Genomic DNA, 16,561 nt, shown 5'->3' with positions numbered 1-16,561 from the left:
AACCCTGTGCCCATGAGCAGTCACTCACCATTCCCCCAGACCCCAGTCTCAACCTCTTCCAGCCACTAATCTACTTTTGGTCTGTGGACCTGCCTATTCTGGATCTTTTATATAAACAGAATCGTATAACATATGGTCTTTTGTGTCTGACTTAACGTAATACTTTCGAGGTTTATCTATATTGTAGCATGTGTCAAAACTTTACTCCTTTTTATAGCCAAATAATGTTTCATTGTATGGATAGACCACATTTTGCTTGTCTGTTCATCAGTTGATAGACATTTGGGTTGTTTCTCGTTTTTAGCTATGATGAATAATGCTTCTGAACATTCATGTACAAGTCTTTTTGTAGATATGTATTTCTAGCTCTCTTGGGTAGATGCCTAGGGTGGAATTGTTGGGACATATGATGAATCTATGTTCAACTTTTTGAAGAATTGCCAGACTATTTTCCCTAATAGCTGTACCACAGATGTGGGATTTAAATCCAGCTCCATCCATAGGGATAACAATGACAATAATCATTTCTTTCTTTTTTTTTTTTTTTGAGATGAAGTCTCGCCCTGTCACCCAGACTGGAGTGCAGTGGCGCGATCTCGGCTCGCGATCTCAGCTCACTGCAAGCTCCATCTCCCGGGTTCACGCCATTCTGCTGCCTCAGCCTCCCGAGTAGCTGGGACTACAGGCACCCGCCACCACGCCCAGCTCATGTTTTTGTAATTTTAGTAGAGATGGTGTTTCACCGTGTTAGCCAGGATGGTCTTGATCTCCTAACCTCGTGATCCACCCACCTCGGCCTCCCAAAGTGCTGGGATTACAGGCGTGAGCCACTGTGCCCGGCCAACAATAATCATTTCTCGAATGCTTCTATGGACTTATATTAATTGCACATTACTTACATGATGCCCTGTGCTTGGCACATAGTAGGTGCTCAGCACATGTTACTTATTTGAATGAATAGATGATGACTTCGCCCACAGGGCCAAGCAGAAACTTGAGGACTGAGGTGTAATCTGCCCATATTAGCAGTTGTGAGTCACCTGAAGGGCACTCACACTCAGTTCCAGCTACTTGTGGTCATGCTTGGATTTCAAGCTCACCATTGCATGCATAAGCTCAATTAAGCCTCATAATAGTCCTATGGAGGAGGTCTGAATATCCCTGTTTTACAGATGAGAAAACTGAGTCTCAAAGAGGTTAGGCCCCTTGCCCAGCATCAGACAGGGAGCCAAGATTTAAACCCGAGCAGGTGACTCTAGAGTCCAAGGCAGCTTTTCAGGGATTTATATGCACAGACTACAGATGGGTACCCTGGCTAGTACATTGCATTGTTTCTTCTACACAGTGGTTCTTAGACATTTTGAAGAGGTTGCCAACATTTAAAAACTAGGATGCTGGCCGGGGGGCGGTGGCTCAGGCCTGTAATCCTAGTACTTTGGGAGACTGAGACAGTCAGATCACGAGGTCAGGGGTTCGAGACCAGCCTGGCCAGCATGGTAAAACCCCGTCTCTGCTAAAAGTACAAAAATTAGCCAGGCATGGTGATGGGTGCCTGTAATCCCAGCTACCCAGGAGGTTGAGGCAGAAGAATCGCTTGAAGCTGGAAAGCGGAGGTTGCAGTGAGCTGAGATCGCGCCACTGCACTCTAGCCTGGGCGAAAGAGCGAAACTTCATCTCAAAAAAAAAAAAAAGCTAGGATGCTTCACGTTTTACAAATCAGCATTTCCAACTCATCTAGAAATGCCCATCAGGCTGAGTTTGACTGCCCAATTGCACAGTACTCTACCACTCCCCACCCCAACCAGGTGACATACACCTGCGGTCTCCACCCATTCCCCTTCCTGCTTAGGCCTGTGGGCATGTCGTCCTTCAGTCTTCATCTATCTATTTATTCGCTCACCCTTTGCTGAGTATGTACTGTGTCCCAGGCACTTTTCTAGGCACTGAGAACCCAGTAGTAATAATACAGGCAAAAATCTCTAATCTCGTGGATTTGAAATTATTTTACAGAAAAACACAAAATAAACAAGGAGATAAGTAAAATATAGAGTATGTTAGAGAGTGAAAAATACTATGAAGAAAAATAAGGCAGAGAAGAAGAAAAGGGACTGTTAGAGCATAGATTTTTTTCCTTTTTATTTTGAAAATGTTTAAGGAATAGTCCCTATACATTGCACTTAGATTCACCAGTTGTTAACATTTGTGCATGCATGAACACATGTGCATGCATGTGTGTACCCGCGCGCACACACACACAATTTTTGTCTTGATTATTTTTTTCTTTTTTTTGAGACAAAGAGTCTTGCTCAGTTGCCAGGCTGGAGTGCAGTGGTGCGATGATCTCGGCTCACTGTAACCTCCGCCTCCCAAGTTTAAGCAATTCACTTGCCTCAGCCTCCAGAGTAGCTGGGACTACAGGTGCGCACCAGCACGCTCAGCTAGGCGTGTGCCTCCACGCCTGGCTAATTTTTGTATTTTTCATAGAAATCAGGTTTCACCATGTTAGCCAGGATGGTCTCGATCTCCTGACCTTGTGATCCGCCCGCCATGGCCTCCCAAAGTGCTGGGATTACAGAAGTGAGCCACCGTGCCCCGCCGACCTCATGACTCTTTACTCCTAAGTACTTTAACGTGTATCTTCCAAGGACAGTCTCCTACATTATTGTATTACTATCATCACACCTAAAAACAAAAACAAACAAACAAAAATGCTAATTCTATACTATTGTCTCATTGGAAAGTCCATATTCAAATCGCCCTAAAATATCTTTTACAGCATAGAGGATTTTTCAATCTGAGATTCAGTCAGCATTCATGCTTTGCATTTGATTGTTACACCTCATTAGTCTCTTTTACTCTAAAATAAAGGAAGATTCTTTTTTCTTGTTCACAAGGTCTGGCTCTATCACCCAGGCTGGAGTGCAGTGATGCCATTTTGGCTCACTGCAACCTCCACCTCTTGGGCTCAAGCCATCCTCCCACCTTAGCCTCCCAAATAGCTGGGACTACAGGCATACACCACCACGCTCAGTTAATTTTTGTACTTTTTGTAGAGACGAGGTTTTGCCATGTTGTCCAGGCTGTAGAACTTGTGAGCTCAAGCGATCTGCCCACCTCAGCATCCCAAAGTGCTGGGATTACAGGCATGAGCCACTGCGCCCGGCTTCTTTTTTTTTTTTTTTTTTTTTGAGATGGAGTCTCGCTTTGTCACCCAGACTACAGTGCAGTGTCATGATCTCAGCTCACTTGAGAATTGCTTGAACCCGGGAGGCGGAGGTTGCAGGGAGCTGAGATGGTGCCACTGCACTCCAGCCTGGGCGACAGAGTGAGACTGTGTCTCAAAAATAAAAATAAAAAATAAAAATAAAATCAGGGAGACTAACAGGAAACAGAGCATGGGGAGCTCTGTCACGGCAACACTGCCTTTCTCCTACAAATATTTTATGATGTCCACTTGACTCTCTGAAATACTATTCATATTCATATATGCATATATAGACATACCTACACTTGTAAGACTTTTTGACGGCTTTATTGAGATATAATTCACATACATACAACCCACCCATTTAAGGTATACAGCTCTAGGCCCAGTATGGGGGCTCATGCCTGTAATCCCAGCACTTTAGGAGGCCGAGGCAGGAGGATCACTTGAGCCCAGGAGTACTAGGCTGCAGTGAGCTCTGATCACACCACTGCGCTCCAGCCTGGGTATCAGAGCAAGACCCTGTCTATTTAAAAAAAAGAAACATAAAATACATGATAAATAAAGTGTACAGTTCATTGGCTTTTATTATAGTCACATAGTTGTACATCTATTACCACAATCCATTTTGGAACATTTGTATTGCCTTCAAAATAAATCCTAATTTTTTTCTTTCATTTTTTAGAGGCAGGGTCTTGCACTGTCACCCAGGCTGGAGTGTAGTGGCACCTGTCAAAGCTCACTGCAGCCTCAAACTCCTGGGCTCAAGTGATCCCTTAGCCTCCTGAGTAGCTGAGACTACAGGTGCACACAACTGCATCCAGCTAATGTATTTTTATTTCTTGTAGAGATGGGGTTTCACCATCTTGCCCAGGCTGATCTCTAACTCCTGGGCTCAAGCCATCCTCTGGCCTCTGCCTCCCAAAGTGCTGGGATTACAGGCATGAGCCACCGAGCCTGGCCTCCAAAAGAAATCTTGATCATCTTAGCTATGTCCCCTTGATCCCCCACCTCAGCTCACCCTCTCCCTATCCCCAAGCCACCACAAATCTATTTTCTGTGTCTACAGATTTGCCTATTCTGGACATTTCTGTAAAAGGAATCATACAGTATGTGGTCAACCATCAACACTATCTAATTCCAGAATGTATCTATTACTGCAAAAGAAACCCTATACCTGTAGGCAGTTACCCCCAATCCCCTTCCTCCCATTCCCTGGCAACCACTAATCTACCTTTTTGGCTCTGTGGATCTGCATATTCTGGACATTTATGTAAATGAACTCAGCTGTGGTCTTTTGTAACTGGCTTCTTTCACTTAGCATATTTTTTTCTAGATTCATCCACGCTGTGGCATGTATCAGTACTTTGTTCATTCAATTTATTGCCAAATAATATTCCATTGTATGGATATACCATGTTTTATTTTATCCCATGAGACTTTTTAAAATAAAGAAGGCATAAAAGGAAAGTGATTTGTTATAAAATAAGGTGAATTTTATTTTATTTTTTGTTTCTTTGTTGTTGTTGTTGTTTGCTTTGTTTTGTTTTGTTTTTGAGACAGGGTCTGCTCTGTTGCCCAGGCTGGAGTACAGTGGCACAGTCACAGCTCACTGCAGCCTCAACCTCCTGGGCTCAAGTGATTCTCCCACCTCAGCCTCCCAAGTAGCTGAGACCACAGGCAGATGCCACCACACGTGGCTAATTTTTGTATTTTTACTAGAGACAGGGTTTCATCATGATGCCCAGGCTGGTCTTGAACTCCTGGGCTCAAGTGATTCACCCTGCCTCAGCCTCCCAAAGTGCTGGGATTACAGGTGTGAGTCACTGCACCCAGCCAAGGTGAATTTTAATATGTAAATAAATACTCAATCAGGACCACAATGGAAGGGATAATGAATTGGGCAGCTGCTCACACCTAAGCATAGCTAAGTGAGACAACTACAAATGTAAAGTGATCCAGAGTGTAATACTGGAGACTTAAATAATACAAATGCCGTTGCTACTGTTGCCAGGTTTTCAAAAAATGATGAAAACTCTTGTGCAGAGTAAAACAAAGCACAATCCACTCTTGATTTACTGGTAGTTGCATTCCTGGAAATTTCAGTAGCTCTTAAAACCATGCAAACAATACTTGTACTTACGTGTATCATGAGGTTGGGCTCTGAGGTCAGAGATTTTTTTTCTGTTTTGTTTTGTTATTTATTTTAATTATTTATTTATTTTTGAGATAGGGTCTCACTGTGTCAGTTGGGTTCTGGGCTCAGAGACTTTATTTATTTATTTATTTATTTATTTATTTATTTATTTATTTATTTTTGGCATCAGGGTCTCACTATATTGCCCATGTTGAAGTACAGTGGCACAATTACGGCTCACTGCAGCCTATACCTCCCAGGCTCAAGTGATCCTCCCACCTCAGCCTCCTGGGTAGCTGGGACTATAGGCATGTGCCACCAGGCCAGCTAATGTTTTTAATTTTTTTTTGTAGAGATGGGGTCATGCCGTGCTGCCCAGGCAGGTCTACAACTCCTGGGCTCAAGTGATCCTCCCACCTTGGCCTCCCGAGGTGCTGGGATTACAGGCATGAGCCACCATGCCCAGACGTGGGCTCAGAGATTTAAAAACAGGCTCTTCATCCGCATGAATGTCCAACAGAACCTTCAAAAGTAGTCATATAGTGGCTGGGTGTGGTGGCTCATGCCTGTAATCCCAGCACTTTGGGAGGCTGAGGCAGCTGGATCACTTGAGGCCAGGAGTTCGAGACTGGCCTGGCCAGCATGGTGAAACCCTGTCTCTACTAGAAATACAAAAAATTTAGCTGGGCATGGTGGTGGGTGCCTGTAATCCCAGCTACTAGGTAGGCTGAGGCAGCAGAATCGCTTGAACCCAGGAGTTGGAGATTGCAGTGTGCCGAGATCGCGCCACGGCATATACCAGCCTGGATGACACAATGAGACTCAGACTCAAAAAAAAAAAAAAAGTAGACATATAGGGCCTGGGACAGCTCTTCCTTGTGAGGGACTGACTCTCCATTGTGGGGTACAGACACCTATGGTCCTCCCCACTGACAGTCCACACCTCCCCCCAGTCCTTGCAACAACCAAAACTGCCACCTCCACAAATTTCTCAGACACCCCCAGGGCTTAAGGGGACATGGGAAGGATTTTTGAGAGGGAGGAATTTCTATGTAGAAATGCTCTCGGAGGTGCAAAAGGAGATGACTGGTTTTGAAATATCTCCGCAGGAATTAAGACTGATCAGACTTGCAGATGCTTGGACAGATGGGTGGTTGAAGGATGGGCTGCTCTGCAACTGAGAGAGGGGAGGTCACCATATTCAAATGACCAACTTCTTCATTCTGGAGTGTTCCCCTCCCAGGAGTTAGAAGGAGATTGAAATCTAGGTTCTTGGGTTCCTGATCCATTGTGTGACATCCAAGACATCCACTTACGTCTGCCTTCTCAGACAAAAGCCTTCATGTTATCTTCATTTTACAGATACGACAACTAGATTAGTCTGCCAGGGCTGCCATAACAAAGTGACAGAGACTGGGTGGTCTAAACAACAGGTATTTATATCTCATGACTCTGGAGGCCAGAAGCCCAAGATCAAGCTGTCAGCAGGACTGGTTTCTTCTGAGGCCTCTCTCCTTGACCTTCTTCTCCCTGTGCCTTCACACACTGTTCCCTCTGTGTGCATCTGTGTCCTAATCTCTGCTTATAAGGACACCGGTCAGTAAATTAGGGCCTGCCCTAATAACCCCCTTTTACCTTAATTACCTCTTTAAAGACCCTTTCTCCAAATATAGTCAAATTCTAAAGTACTGGGAGTTACGCCTTCAACATATGAATTTGAAGGGGACACAATTTCAGCCCATAACAGCAGAGAGTTAAACGAGAAGACCATGTCTAGGGGAGCACAATAGATCAGGAACCCAAGAGCCTAGATTTCAGCTCCGTCACTAACTGGGGGGCCTTAGGACAAGTCCTTTCACCTCTTGGGCCTCAAGAGGCTCATCTGTAAAGTAAGAGCTTAATGAAGGCTTTTCGAGGGCTGGAAGTCAGAGTACTTAACACTAAAAGGCATGGGTGGGCCACAGTGCAAGCTTGGAGTGAGCTCCTGGAAAGCCCCATTGGATCAGCCATTAAGCTTTTAGATGCTGGACACAGAGGAGGCACCAAGAGTCCCAGGTACATGGGACAGGGTGGTTGAGGGGCTATTCATTAACCAACTGTTGTGGATATATTTCAGTTTTTTTAAAAAAAAATTAATGTTAGAGGCAAGGTCTTGCTATGTTGCCCAGGCTGGTCTCAAACTCCTGGGCTCAAGTGATCCTCCCACCTCAGCCTGTCAAAGTGCTGGGATTACAGGCCTGAGCTGTTGCACCTGACCTGAAATATTTCAATATGTTTAACAACCAGTTGGACCATACTGGTGCATGTCAAAAGGCCATGCTGGGCCTGATTTTGGACGCTGGAGAGGAGAGGTGGGGAATGACCTGAGACTTCGCAGTCTCCAGCCACTGTAAAGACCCTCCCTTCGCCAGCTTGGTGGCTCAGATCTGTAATCCCAACACTTTAGGAGGCTAAGGCAGGAGGATCACTTGCGGTCAGGAGTTCAAGACCAGCCTGGGCAACATAGCAAGGCCCCGTCTCTACATATGTATTTTATATATATATAATTTTATTTTATTTTGTTTTGAGAAAGGGTCTCCCTCTGTCACCCAGGCTGGAGTGCAATGGCCCGAGCTCAGCTCACTGCATCCTCCACCTCCTGGTTCAAGCAATTCTCCTACCTCAGCCTCCTGAGTAGCTGGGATTACAGGCATGTGCTAACTAACATACAGCTGACTAACTTTTGGATTTTTATAGAGACGGAGTTTCACCGTGTTAGCCAGGCTAGTTTGCAACTCCTGACCTCAAGTGATCTGCCTGCCTCAGCCCGGCAAAGTGCTGGGAATACAGGCGAGAGCCACCGTGCCCAGCCTAATTTAATTCAATTTAATTTTTTTTTTTTTAAGACGAAGTCTTGCTCTGTCACCCAGGCTGGAGTGCAGTGGCGTGATCTCAGCTCACTGCAACCTCTGCTTCCCGGGTTCACGCCATTCTCCGGCCTCAGCCTCCCGAGTAGCTGGGACTACAGGCGCCCGCCATCACGCCCAGTTAATTTTTTGTATTTTTAGTAGAGACAGGATTTCACCGTGGTCTCAATCTCCTGACCTCGTGATCTGCCCGCCTCGGCCTCCCAAAGTGCTGGGATTACAGGCGTGAGCCACCGCGCCCGGCCTAATTTAATTTAATTTTAAAAAATAAAATTAAAGACCCTCTCTTTTGCTCCCCACGCAGGCCAAGCTGATCGTCCCCAACAGCACGGCGGGCCTGATCATCGGCAAGGGGGGCGCCACGGTGAAAGCCGTGATGGAACAGTCAGGAGCGTGGGTGCAGCTGTCCCAGAAGCCAGAGGGCATCAACCTGCAGGAGCGCGTGGTGACGGTCAGCGGCGAGCCCGAGCAGGTGCACAAGGCTGTGAGCGCCATCGTGCAGAAGGTACAAGAAGACCCCCAGAGCAGCAGCTGCCTCAACATCAGCTACGCCAATGTGGCAGGCCCCGTGGCCAACTCCAATCCCACCGGCTCTCCGTACGCCAGCCCCGCGGATGTGCTGCCAGCCGCGGCCGCAGCGTCGGCCGCCGCTGCCTCCGGCCTGTTGGGCCCCGCCGGGCTGGCTGGCGTGGGAGCCTTTCCCGCCGCGCTGCCCGCCTTCTCAGGCACCGACCTGCTGGCCATCAGCACGGCGCTTAACACGCTGGCCAGTTACGGCTACAACACCAACTCCCTGGGCCTGGGCCTCAACTCGGCCGCAGCCTCCGGCGTCCTGGCTGCCGTGGCCGCCGGGGCCAACCCCGCAGCCGCTGCCGCCGCCAACCTCCTGGCATCCTACGCGGGCGAGGCCGGGGCCGGGCCAGCTGGAGGGGCCGCCCCGCCGCCGCCCCCGCCTCCCGGAGCCCTGGGGTCCTTTGCGTTGGCCGCAGCCGCCAACGGCTACCTCGGGGCCGGGGCGGGCGGCGGGGCGGGCGGAGGGGGCGGTCCGCTGGTGGCCGCTGCAGCCGCGGCCGGTGCGGCCGGGGGCTTCCTGACAGCGGAGAAGCTGGCGGCTGAGAGTGCCAAGGAGCTGGTGGAGATTGCGGTGCCTGAGAACCTGGTGGGAGCCATCCTGGGGAAGGGGGGCAAGACGTTGGTGGAGTACCAGGAGCTGACGGGCGCTCGCATCCAGATCTCCAAGAAGGGCGAGTTCCTGCCAGGCACGCGGAACCGGCGGGTCACCATCACGGGCAGCCCCGCGGCCACGCAAGCCGCTCAATACCTCATCAGTCAGCGGGTCACCTACGAGCAGGGAGTGAGGGCCTCAAACCCCCAGAAAGTGGGATGAGGCCTGTGGTGTGTGCTCCCACCCTTCTCTCTCCTCCCATCTCCTCCTCCTCCCTCTCCTCCTCCCCCCAACTCCTGACCTCAGCTTGGTGTAGTCCTGCTCCTCTTGGGATGGGGCTGGGGTAGGCCCGACTGCACCCTCCCCTTCTGGTAGTCATAGGCAGGATTGAGTGACGGTTGGGAAGGGGGCTCAGAAGCCCCCTCCCCAGCCCGGAACTGACCCCTCCTTCCTCCCTCCCTGTGCTTGGCTGGGCCTGACCCTTCCTGTCCCAGGGCCCAGGTCTGTGTGATATCTGTATATATTGCATTTTGTTGATTTTAATAGAAAACAAAGCGTTATTTTCTCTTTCTTTCCCTCCTTTTTTTTTTTCTTTTTTTTTTTTGGTAAGGATTTTTCCCCCTTTATAAGTTTTTGTTTCCATATGGGAGGAGGGGAGGGAGCCTCTGGGTCATCCAGAATGAGGGGCTTCCCCAAAACACAATACCCCACCTCTCTGCTTTCAGTTCTAGATCTGAGGGAAGCCATGGGAGTAGAGGTAGCAGAGGCGTCTGAGCTGAAATGGGGCATTTGGAGCAGGGACCCCAGAGTTCCCAGATCTTCTCAGCTACTCTCCTCCCACTGGAGCTGTCCCTCTAGGTGGGAATGTTCACTCTTTTGTTGTCAGGTTGTATGGGGGGCAGGGACGGTGCTGCTGGGAAGGATGCCAGCTCTGGGATTGGGCCAGTCCTGTGGGCAAGACTCGCAAGAGGCTGGATCAACTTGGTGTGGTATCTCTGATGGTTTAGAGTAATGGCAATGAGGGCCTCTGTTGTGATGTCACTGAGTACTTTCTGGGGTGCTTCTGGGCGCTTCTTATGATGTCACAGGAAGCAGTTCCCCAGAGGTTACTTCCTGTGAACGTAAGAGAGCAGGTACTTCCTGTGATGTCTCAATGAGTTCTTCCTTGAAGGTCACTTTGGTGATATCATGGGAAGATGTACTTCTGGTGGTGCCTAGAGGTCACTTCCTGTGATGTCATTAGACTGAAGCATGTACTTCCTGTATTGGACAGTGACCAGTCTCTGACCTGCCTTCTCCCTCCACACCCTTCTTTGGTGGGTGTTGGCCTGGGGGTCTTCCTAGGAAGAGAATAAGGCACAGGACTTGGATCCAATCTGGAGAACTCTAAGGGAAAAAAACCCAATATTGTCAGGGTCATCTCCATTCAAACACGTCAAGTCTGCGAACTCGCCCTGGAGGGAGGGGTGGGAGATGGACCTAGTGCAAACTACTGTTAAAGACCTCCCTTCCCACCCCTGCCTTTTGTGTGCATGCCTGTGTCTGCGTGGCTTTGTTTCGTTGAATTGGGTGAGCCAAATGTGTGGTGGCTCTGTCAGGCCAGTGTGGCCCGGTGTAGAGTTCAGTGAGCCATGGAAGGGTCCCTTGGACCAGAATGCTTTGTGTGGTCTGATAGGTTAGATTGGTTTGGTGGCTTCCAGCAAGCTGGCATGCTTTAGTGATGTCTGATGGATCAGAATGTTTTGGTGTGCTCACCAGGGGCTCTGGAGAACTAGAAGGTTCTGATGGAGTCTGACAAGCCAGGGGGCCTTGAGAGTTGGTTTGAGAGTGGCTCCCTGAGTACTGTGGCTGTGGTCAGCTCTAAGGACCTGTTGGCAGACTGAGATTTCAGGGCCTGACAACCCTATAGACTAGGATAGCTAAGACCTCCCTTTACCCCCACCCATCTCCCCCTCCTCCTTGGAGACCACCTCCACTTTCTCCAACCCAAAGCAGGGCGCCCAGTGCCCTGGTTCCATCATCAGCATCTCTGGGGGAGGGGCGCCCCATGCCCACCCTCTCCCCCATTTGTCCCCCTCCTAGGTCTTCCAGACCCTTCTCCTCTCTATGGCTTTGGGGGAAATCCAGCCTCCTTGTCTCTCTCCTAAAAAAGGAGGGAAGAAAAGCCACAGAGAAAATTCTTGCCCCTAAAGCCTAGGAGATCCCTCTCCCTTGCTAGAGAGCCACCCCCAAATCAAAATGTGAAAATCCCTAGAAAGCAATAGCCTTCGAGGTACCTTGCACTGAATTTCCCACCCCGGCCCTTCCACCCAATGGGAGGCTGTAACTTGGGCACTGGGGTGACTTTTTCCATGCCCTTGTCATCTCCAGGGTGAGGGGCAGGCCCCACTTCCCCCTCCCCATCCCCCACTTCCCCTTGTTGTTGCCCCACCCCTAATCTCCAGACTGAACCCAGATGGAGATCTGAGTGCCAAAACAATTCTTGATGTAACTTTGTACATATCTTCTACTACCGTTGGGGGCTCTTGGGGTTAGAGGTGGGGGCGGCATTGCTCCCCTCCACCTCTCAAAAGACCTTACAGTATTTCACAGTATCTCTACCCGCACGCGAGTATTACAGTATCTAGCTGGAATATCCCTCTACAGCCCCCCAGGCCCCTATGAGGAGGGGAAGGAGCCAGGGAGAGGTGAAGTAAGGTCTGGGAGTGGGGAGGTGGGAGCTGAATGGGCTCATTTGCATATCATTTGCATCCTCTGCTTGGCAGCCACTTTCTACAAACCTATTCGCTGGAGTCTGGGTCCCAATCAGCCGGGTCCAGGACTCCTCTCACACAGACACATCTCTGGAGGCTGGGCCTCCTGCAAAGTGTTTGCTTGGAATGTCTGTGTAACAACCCCTCCCTATTCATATTTCTTGGGGACCCCCTACCCAGCCAGCCAGGGCGATCTGAAAGGTATAGTTTGCTAGCTCAGTGAGCTAGTTCGCTCACCATGTTGGTGAGTGGAGAGCCACACACCTTTCCCCATCTTACCCTGGGAAACTCACTCTACCATCTTTGACATCTCTTGAAAGTCTCTTCTGCAATCTGACCTCAATCTTTTGTGCTGCAGTTTGTCCAGAGGGGACACAGATGTGGGGCCAGGGATGGGGGTTATTGAAAAACCCATCACCTCTTTTTTTTTCTTTGTCTCCCTATTAGCCAATCCGATCTCAGAGTCTCTGAGTGACCTCCTTGCACCCTTCTCTTCAGCACCAAGTAGGTGCTTAATAAGTGTTTGCTGCATTGAATTGTCTCCCGATTCCTTCTCATTTGCCCTCTAGCTTCCCATACCTTCTCCAAGCGTCTTCCCCCCTTTCTTTGTCTGGCTTCCTATGACTTTCTTTTTTTTTCTTCTGTGTGGTTCCCATTGTTTTCTGTCCTGTCTCTATCTTAGTCTCTGTCTGTCTTCCTCCTCTCCTCAAATGTCTCAACTCTCTCTCCCCAATTTCCCCATTTAAAAAAAAAAAAAAGTGCCAAACTTCCTTGGAACTGAGCCGCTTTGTGGGGAGAGGACCTTGGATAGAGGGGAGGAAATTGGACCATTTCTCTTTGAGGAGGTCCCTAAGAGGCATTGAAAAAGTGTGGACATGGGGCTAAATTGGGTCCCCCTTCCAAAGCCCTCCCACCCTGAGTTTTTCTTAGAATCTTTGTAAGAAAAAAAAAAAAGACAGAAAAAAGCTCTCCTTTTCAGCTTGCCCCTATCCTTTTGGATCCCCCCAAATTCCACCAGCCAAGGAGAATCCCACTTGCCAACTTCCTGGCAAATCTATGGAAACCGGGGAGAAGGAGACAAGCTCAGCTCCCCCTCTTCTAGCCCAAGGGGCGGTAACAACTGGATTCCAGGGAAGGACCTCAAAGCACCTATGAGAAGAGGGGGTTCAGTGTGCCAAATTAACCTCCGTCATCCCCCATCTCAGGGGGCTCTGAGCCAACCTGCCCAGCCAACTTCTTCTGCCCTGTCCCAGCCATCTCTACATGGGCAAGGAGGCTTCACTGCAATAATTATTAGGGGTGGTGATCAGAAGGCAATGGCTTTGCCATTTCTATCAGCCCTAACACCTACCCTGGACTTGTAGGTGGGAATTATGGGTATCCCAAGTGGATCTTGATAAAAGCCGACCTATAGAGGGTTGGGGACCTCTACTTGGAAAAGTAGGGTGCAGCTTATCTCCAAGGTGTATTTCCTCTCTCCTCTGGACCACCAAATCCTTCAGTATTCCCTCGTTCTGTTTCTCCTCCCTGTTCCTCCATCCCACATCCTCCTCCTTACTTGGTTTTGATTGGTGGCCAATTGTTTGGAAAATGAGAGGAGTCCCCCCTGAATGGATGATTGCTGTTTCAGGACCGGGATTCGAGGCTGTGATAGACTGTGCAGTGGCAAAAGTATTAACAAGAGTGGCTATGAGGATGGCAGTTGGGGCATCCAGGCTGCTGACTGAGTGCACGCCTGTCGGGACAGCCAGCCAGGCCTTCGAAGGCACCTGCCCCCGCCGTCTGGAACTCGGGCTGGCTGTCTTGAAAGCCTGGACTGGATATCACGATGGGGAGAACAGGATCGCGATACCGAAGTTGGGGCACAGGTGGGCCAGGGACGCTGGTTTGCTGGGGTGACAACACCCAGCCCTGCTATCGTGATCCCTTTGCACTGTGGTCAGCTGTCTCCACGCTGTGGTTGGAGAGGGTTTCTCTCTGGGCGCTGCTGCTCGTGTGTATGGTCCGTCTTAGTGTCCCCTTCAAGTTGCATTGGAGATTGCTGGGTGGCAGGGAGGGAAATGGGAAAAGAATCTGCGGGCTTATGGTGGTGAAGACTGCTGGTTTTTAATCCCTTCTCAACCAGTCCAGGACACTTGTCTCCCAGAGATAACTGGGGGGGACTGCCTAACCCCCCCTCCCCCACCCCTTTCCCTACCCCACCTTTCCCCCCAAAACCACCAACCTCTCATCTTCTAAGTGACTCCATCACCACCGGCCACCGGGACCTGCGGCCTCATTGCTCCAGCCCGCCCCACTCGACCGTCAGACTCGCTCATCGAACTCTTTTTTGATTAACCCTTTCTGTGTTCATCCCACGGAAAACTGTGTGTCCGGCAGCGGGGAGGGGGGAGGCTAGGGGCAGTTGCTACCTTTCCTCCATTTCCTCCCACCACCCATGCCTCCCCACCCGCACCCCATCCCATGCCCCACCCCCATCCCTCACCCCTAGGGTCTGCCCCACCCTGGGGATTGAGATCCTCTATAATATCTATGCTGTTTGGCTTTGTCCCTTTAAAAGGCGGGTCCAGGGGCGTGGCCTCCCTCAAATGGAGTGCTCACTCTGACCCCCTCCTTCCTGTGCCCCCCACACACTCCCCACGCCTTCATTGTAAATAGTCACTTTTGTACTGGGTTTGAGCCAGGGGACGTGGGGAGTCATTTTTTTTTTCTTTATGTTGGCATCTCAGGCCACTGGAGGCATGGCCCACATCCCGGGTCGATTTGGGAGAATCTTAAGGTGTGTCCTCTCACCTGCCCCCATCGCTAAGGATTTCAAGCTATCAGTATTACTCTAGAGGGATGGGGTGCATAAATTTCCCGGCAGGGAGGTGGGAGAGGTGTGGAAAGGTGTCGTCTGGCAGGATGTCTCCGTTTTCCCCTTCTGTGAAATGGATTCATCCTCCAATTTTCCTGAGGAGCCTCCGTGAGATAACGGTGGAGTCAGAGGAGCTAGAACCTCTCTTCCCACTTCTCTGTTGGAGACAGGGTAGGAGAAGAATGCGGGGCAGGGGAGGCTGTAGGGCCATCTTTGGAGAACCGATTGCTAAATCCTTCTTAGGACCTTAAGGTAGCCTCCTCTCCAGGCTTGTTCTCCCTCTTGGAAGATGGGGAGGACTGGAGGACCTCTAAGGTCCCCTTGGTTCTCCCCAGTCCTTAGATTAAAAGGCCCAGGCCCCAGGCTGCCCCCTGCCTGCTGTCCCACTCCTTCATTCCGTTTCTTGGAATGTGGCCATGCCTCCAGTGCCTCCATTCAACCCCCTCTAACTGATTCCTTCCATCCTCTGCGACCAGAGACGCCGCCCGCCTCCTCCCCACCACCTCCAGAAGCTCCTGGCTGGGGCGCACTGCCGTCTCCTCCCACTCCCCACATTGCCATGCCTGGGCCACGCCCTCCCCACCCACTCACCCACCCCCAGTGTCCGTTGTGTGACCTAGTGCACCATGTATTAGCTTCCATGGCCCCCACCCCAGACCCCACCACACCCCCTTTCCCCACCCCTTCCCCCTCGGCGACTTCACCTTTTTTTGCCGCGATAAACGCCATCTCAGCATCTGTGTCTAATGTTGTCTTTTTTGCTTGACATCACACACTCCTTCTTAACCCATCCCCTTCCCTCTCCCTCCTCCCTGCACCTCCACCCTCATCCTAAATTCTTTCCCCCTTTCCCCCAGGGCTCTGGACATTTAGGGGAAGAGGGTGGGGGGACCCCTGAGGATGGTCCCAGATGGGGGAGCTGGGGAGGGAGGACTATTGTCTCTGGACAGTGTGAGCATTCGGAGCAGCTGTGCTTGAGAGAAGCAGGTGCTCAAGTTTAGCTTCCAGGGGCCAGGCGCGGTGGCTCACGCCTGTAATCCCAGCACTTTGGGAGGCCGAGGTGGGCAGATCACCAGAGCTCAGGAGTTCGAGACCAGCCTGGCCAACATGGTGAAACCCAGTCTCTACTAAAATACAAAAAAATTAGCTAGGCATGGTGGCACATGCCTGTAGTCCCAGCTACTTGGGAGCCCGAGGCAGGAGAATTGCTTGAACCTGGGAGGCAGAAGTTGCAGTGAGCCAAGATCACACCATCGCACTCCAGCCTGGGCAACAAAGCAAGACTGTCTCAAAAAAAAAAAAAAAAAAAAATTAGCTTCCAGGGCCTCAGTGTCCAGTCAGGAGAACCGACACCACCACCACCACCACCACACACATACACAGAGCCACAGTCCCACAGACAGGCTCTTGGACACACATCTCCACACACAGCCCTGCAAATACACAACACCAGGTAGAATCAGGCCAAGGTCGAGGTTTTCAAGTCGGGTGAGCTACGGGTTTAGATCCCAGTGCTGCTGTGTTACCCTCAGTCCTTT

At 50.3% G+C, this 16,561-nt stretch overlaps 2 protein-coding genes across 2 annotated transcripts in view; both read left to right on the top strand.

Annotated features, from left to right (window-relative positions):
* NOVA2 (NOVA alternative splicing regulator 2) overlaps positions 1-15,759 on the top strand; it is a 41,929-nt gene extending 26,170 nt beyond the window's left edge. The window contains exon 4 of the mRNA XM_050772196.1: positions 8,553-15,759. Coding sequence (XP_050628153.1) covers positions 8,553-9,635 — 1,083 coding nt within the window. The 3' untranslated portion in view covers positions 9,636-15,759. The remainder of the gene's footprint in view (positions 1-8,552) is intronic.
* Positions 1-16,561, top strand: part of SYMPK (symplekin scaffold protein) — a 278,017-nt gene that overhangs the window by 130,020 nt on the left and 131,436 nt on the right. The window lies entirely within an intron of this gene.

Source organism: Macaca thibetana, chromosome 19, assembly GCF_024542745.1.
Source record: "Macaca thibetana thibetana isolate TM-01 chromosome 19, ASM2454274v1, whole genome shotgun sequence".
Taxonomy (NCBI): Eukaryota; Metazoa; Chordata; class Mammalia; order Primates; family Cercopithecidae; genus Macaca; species Macaca thibetana.
This window is presented reverse-complemented; position numbering and strand designations above follow the sequence as displayed.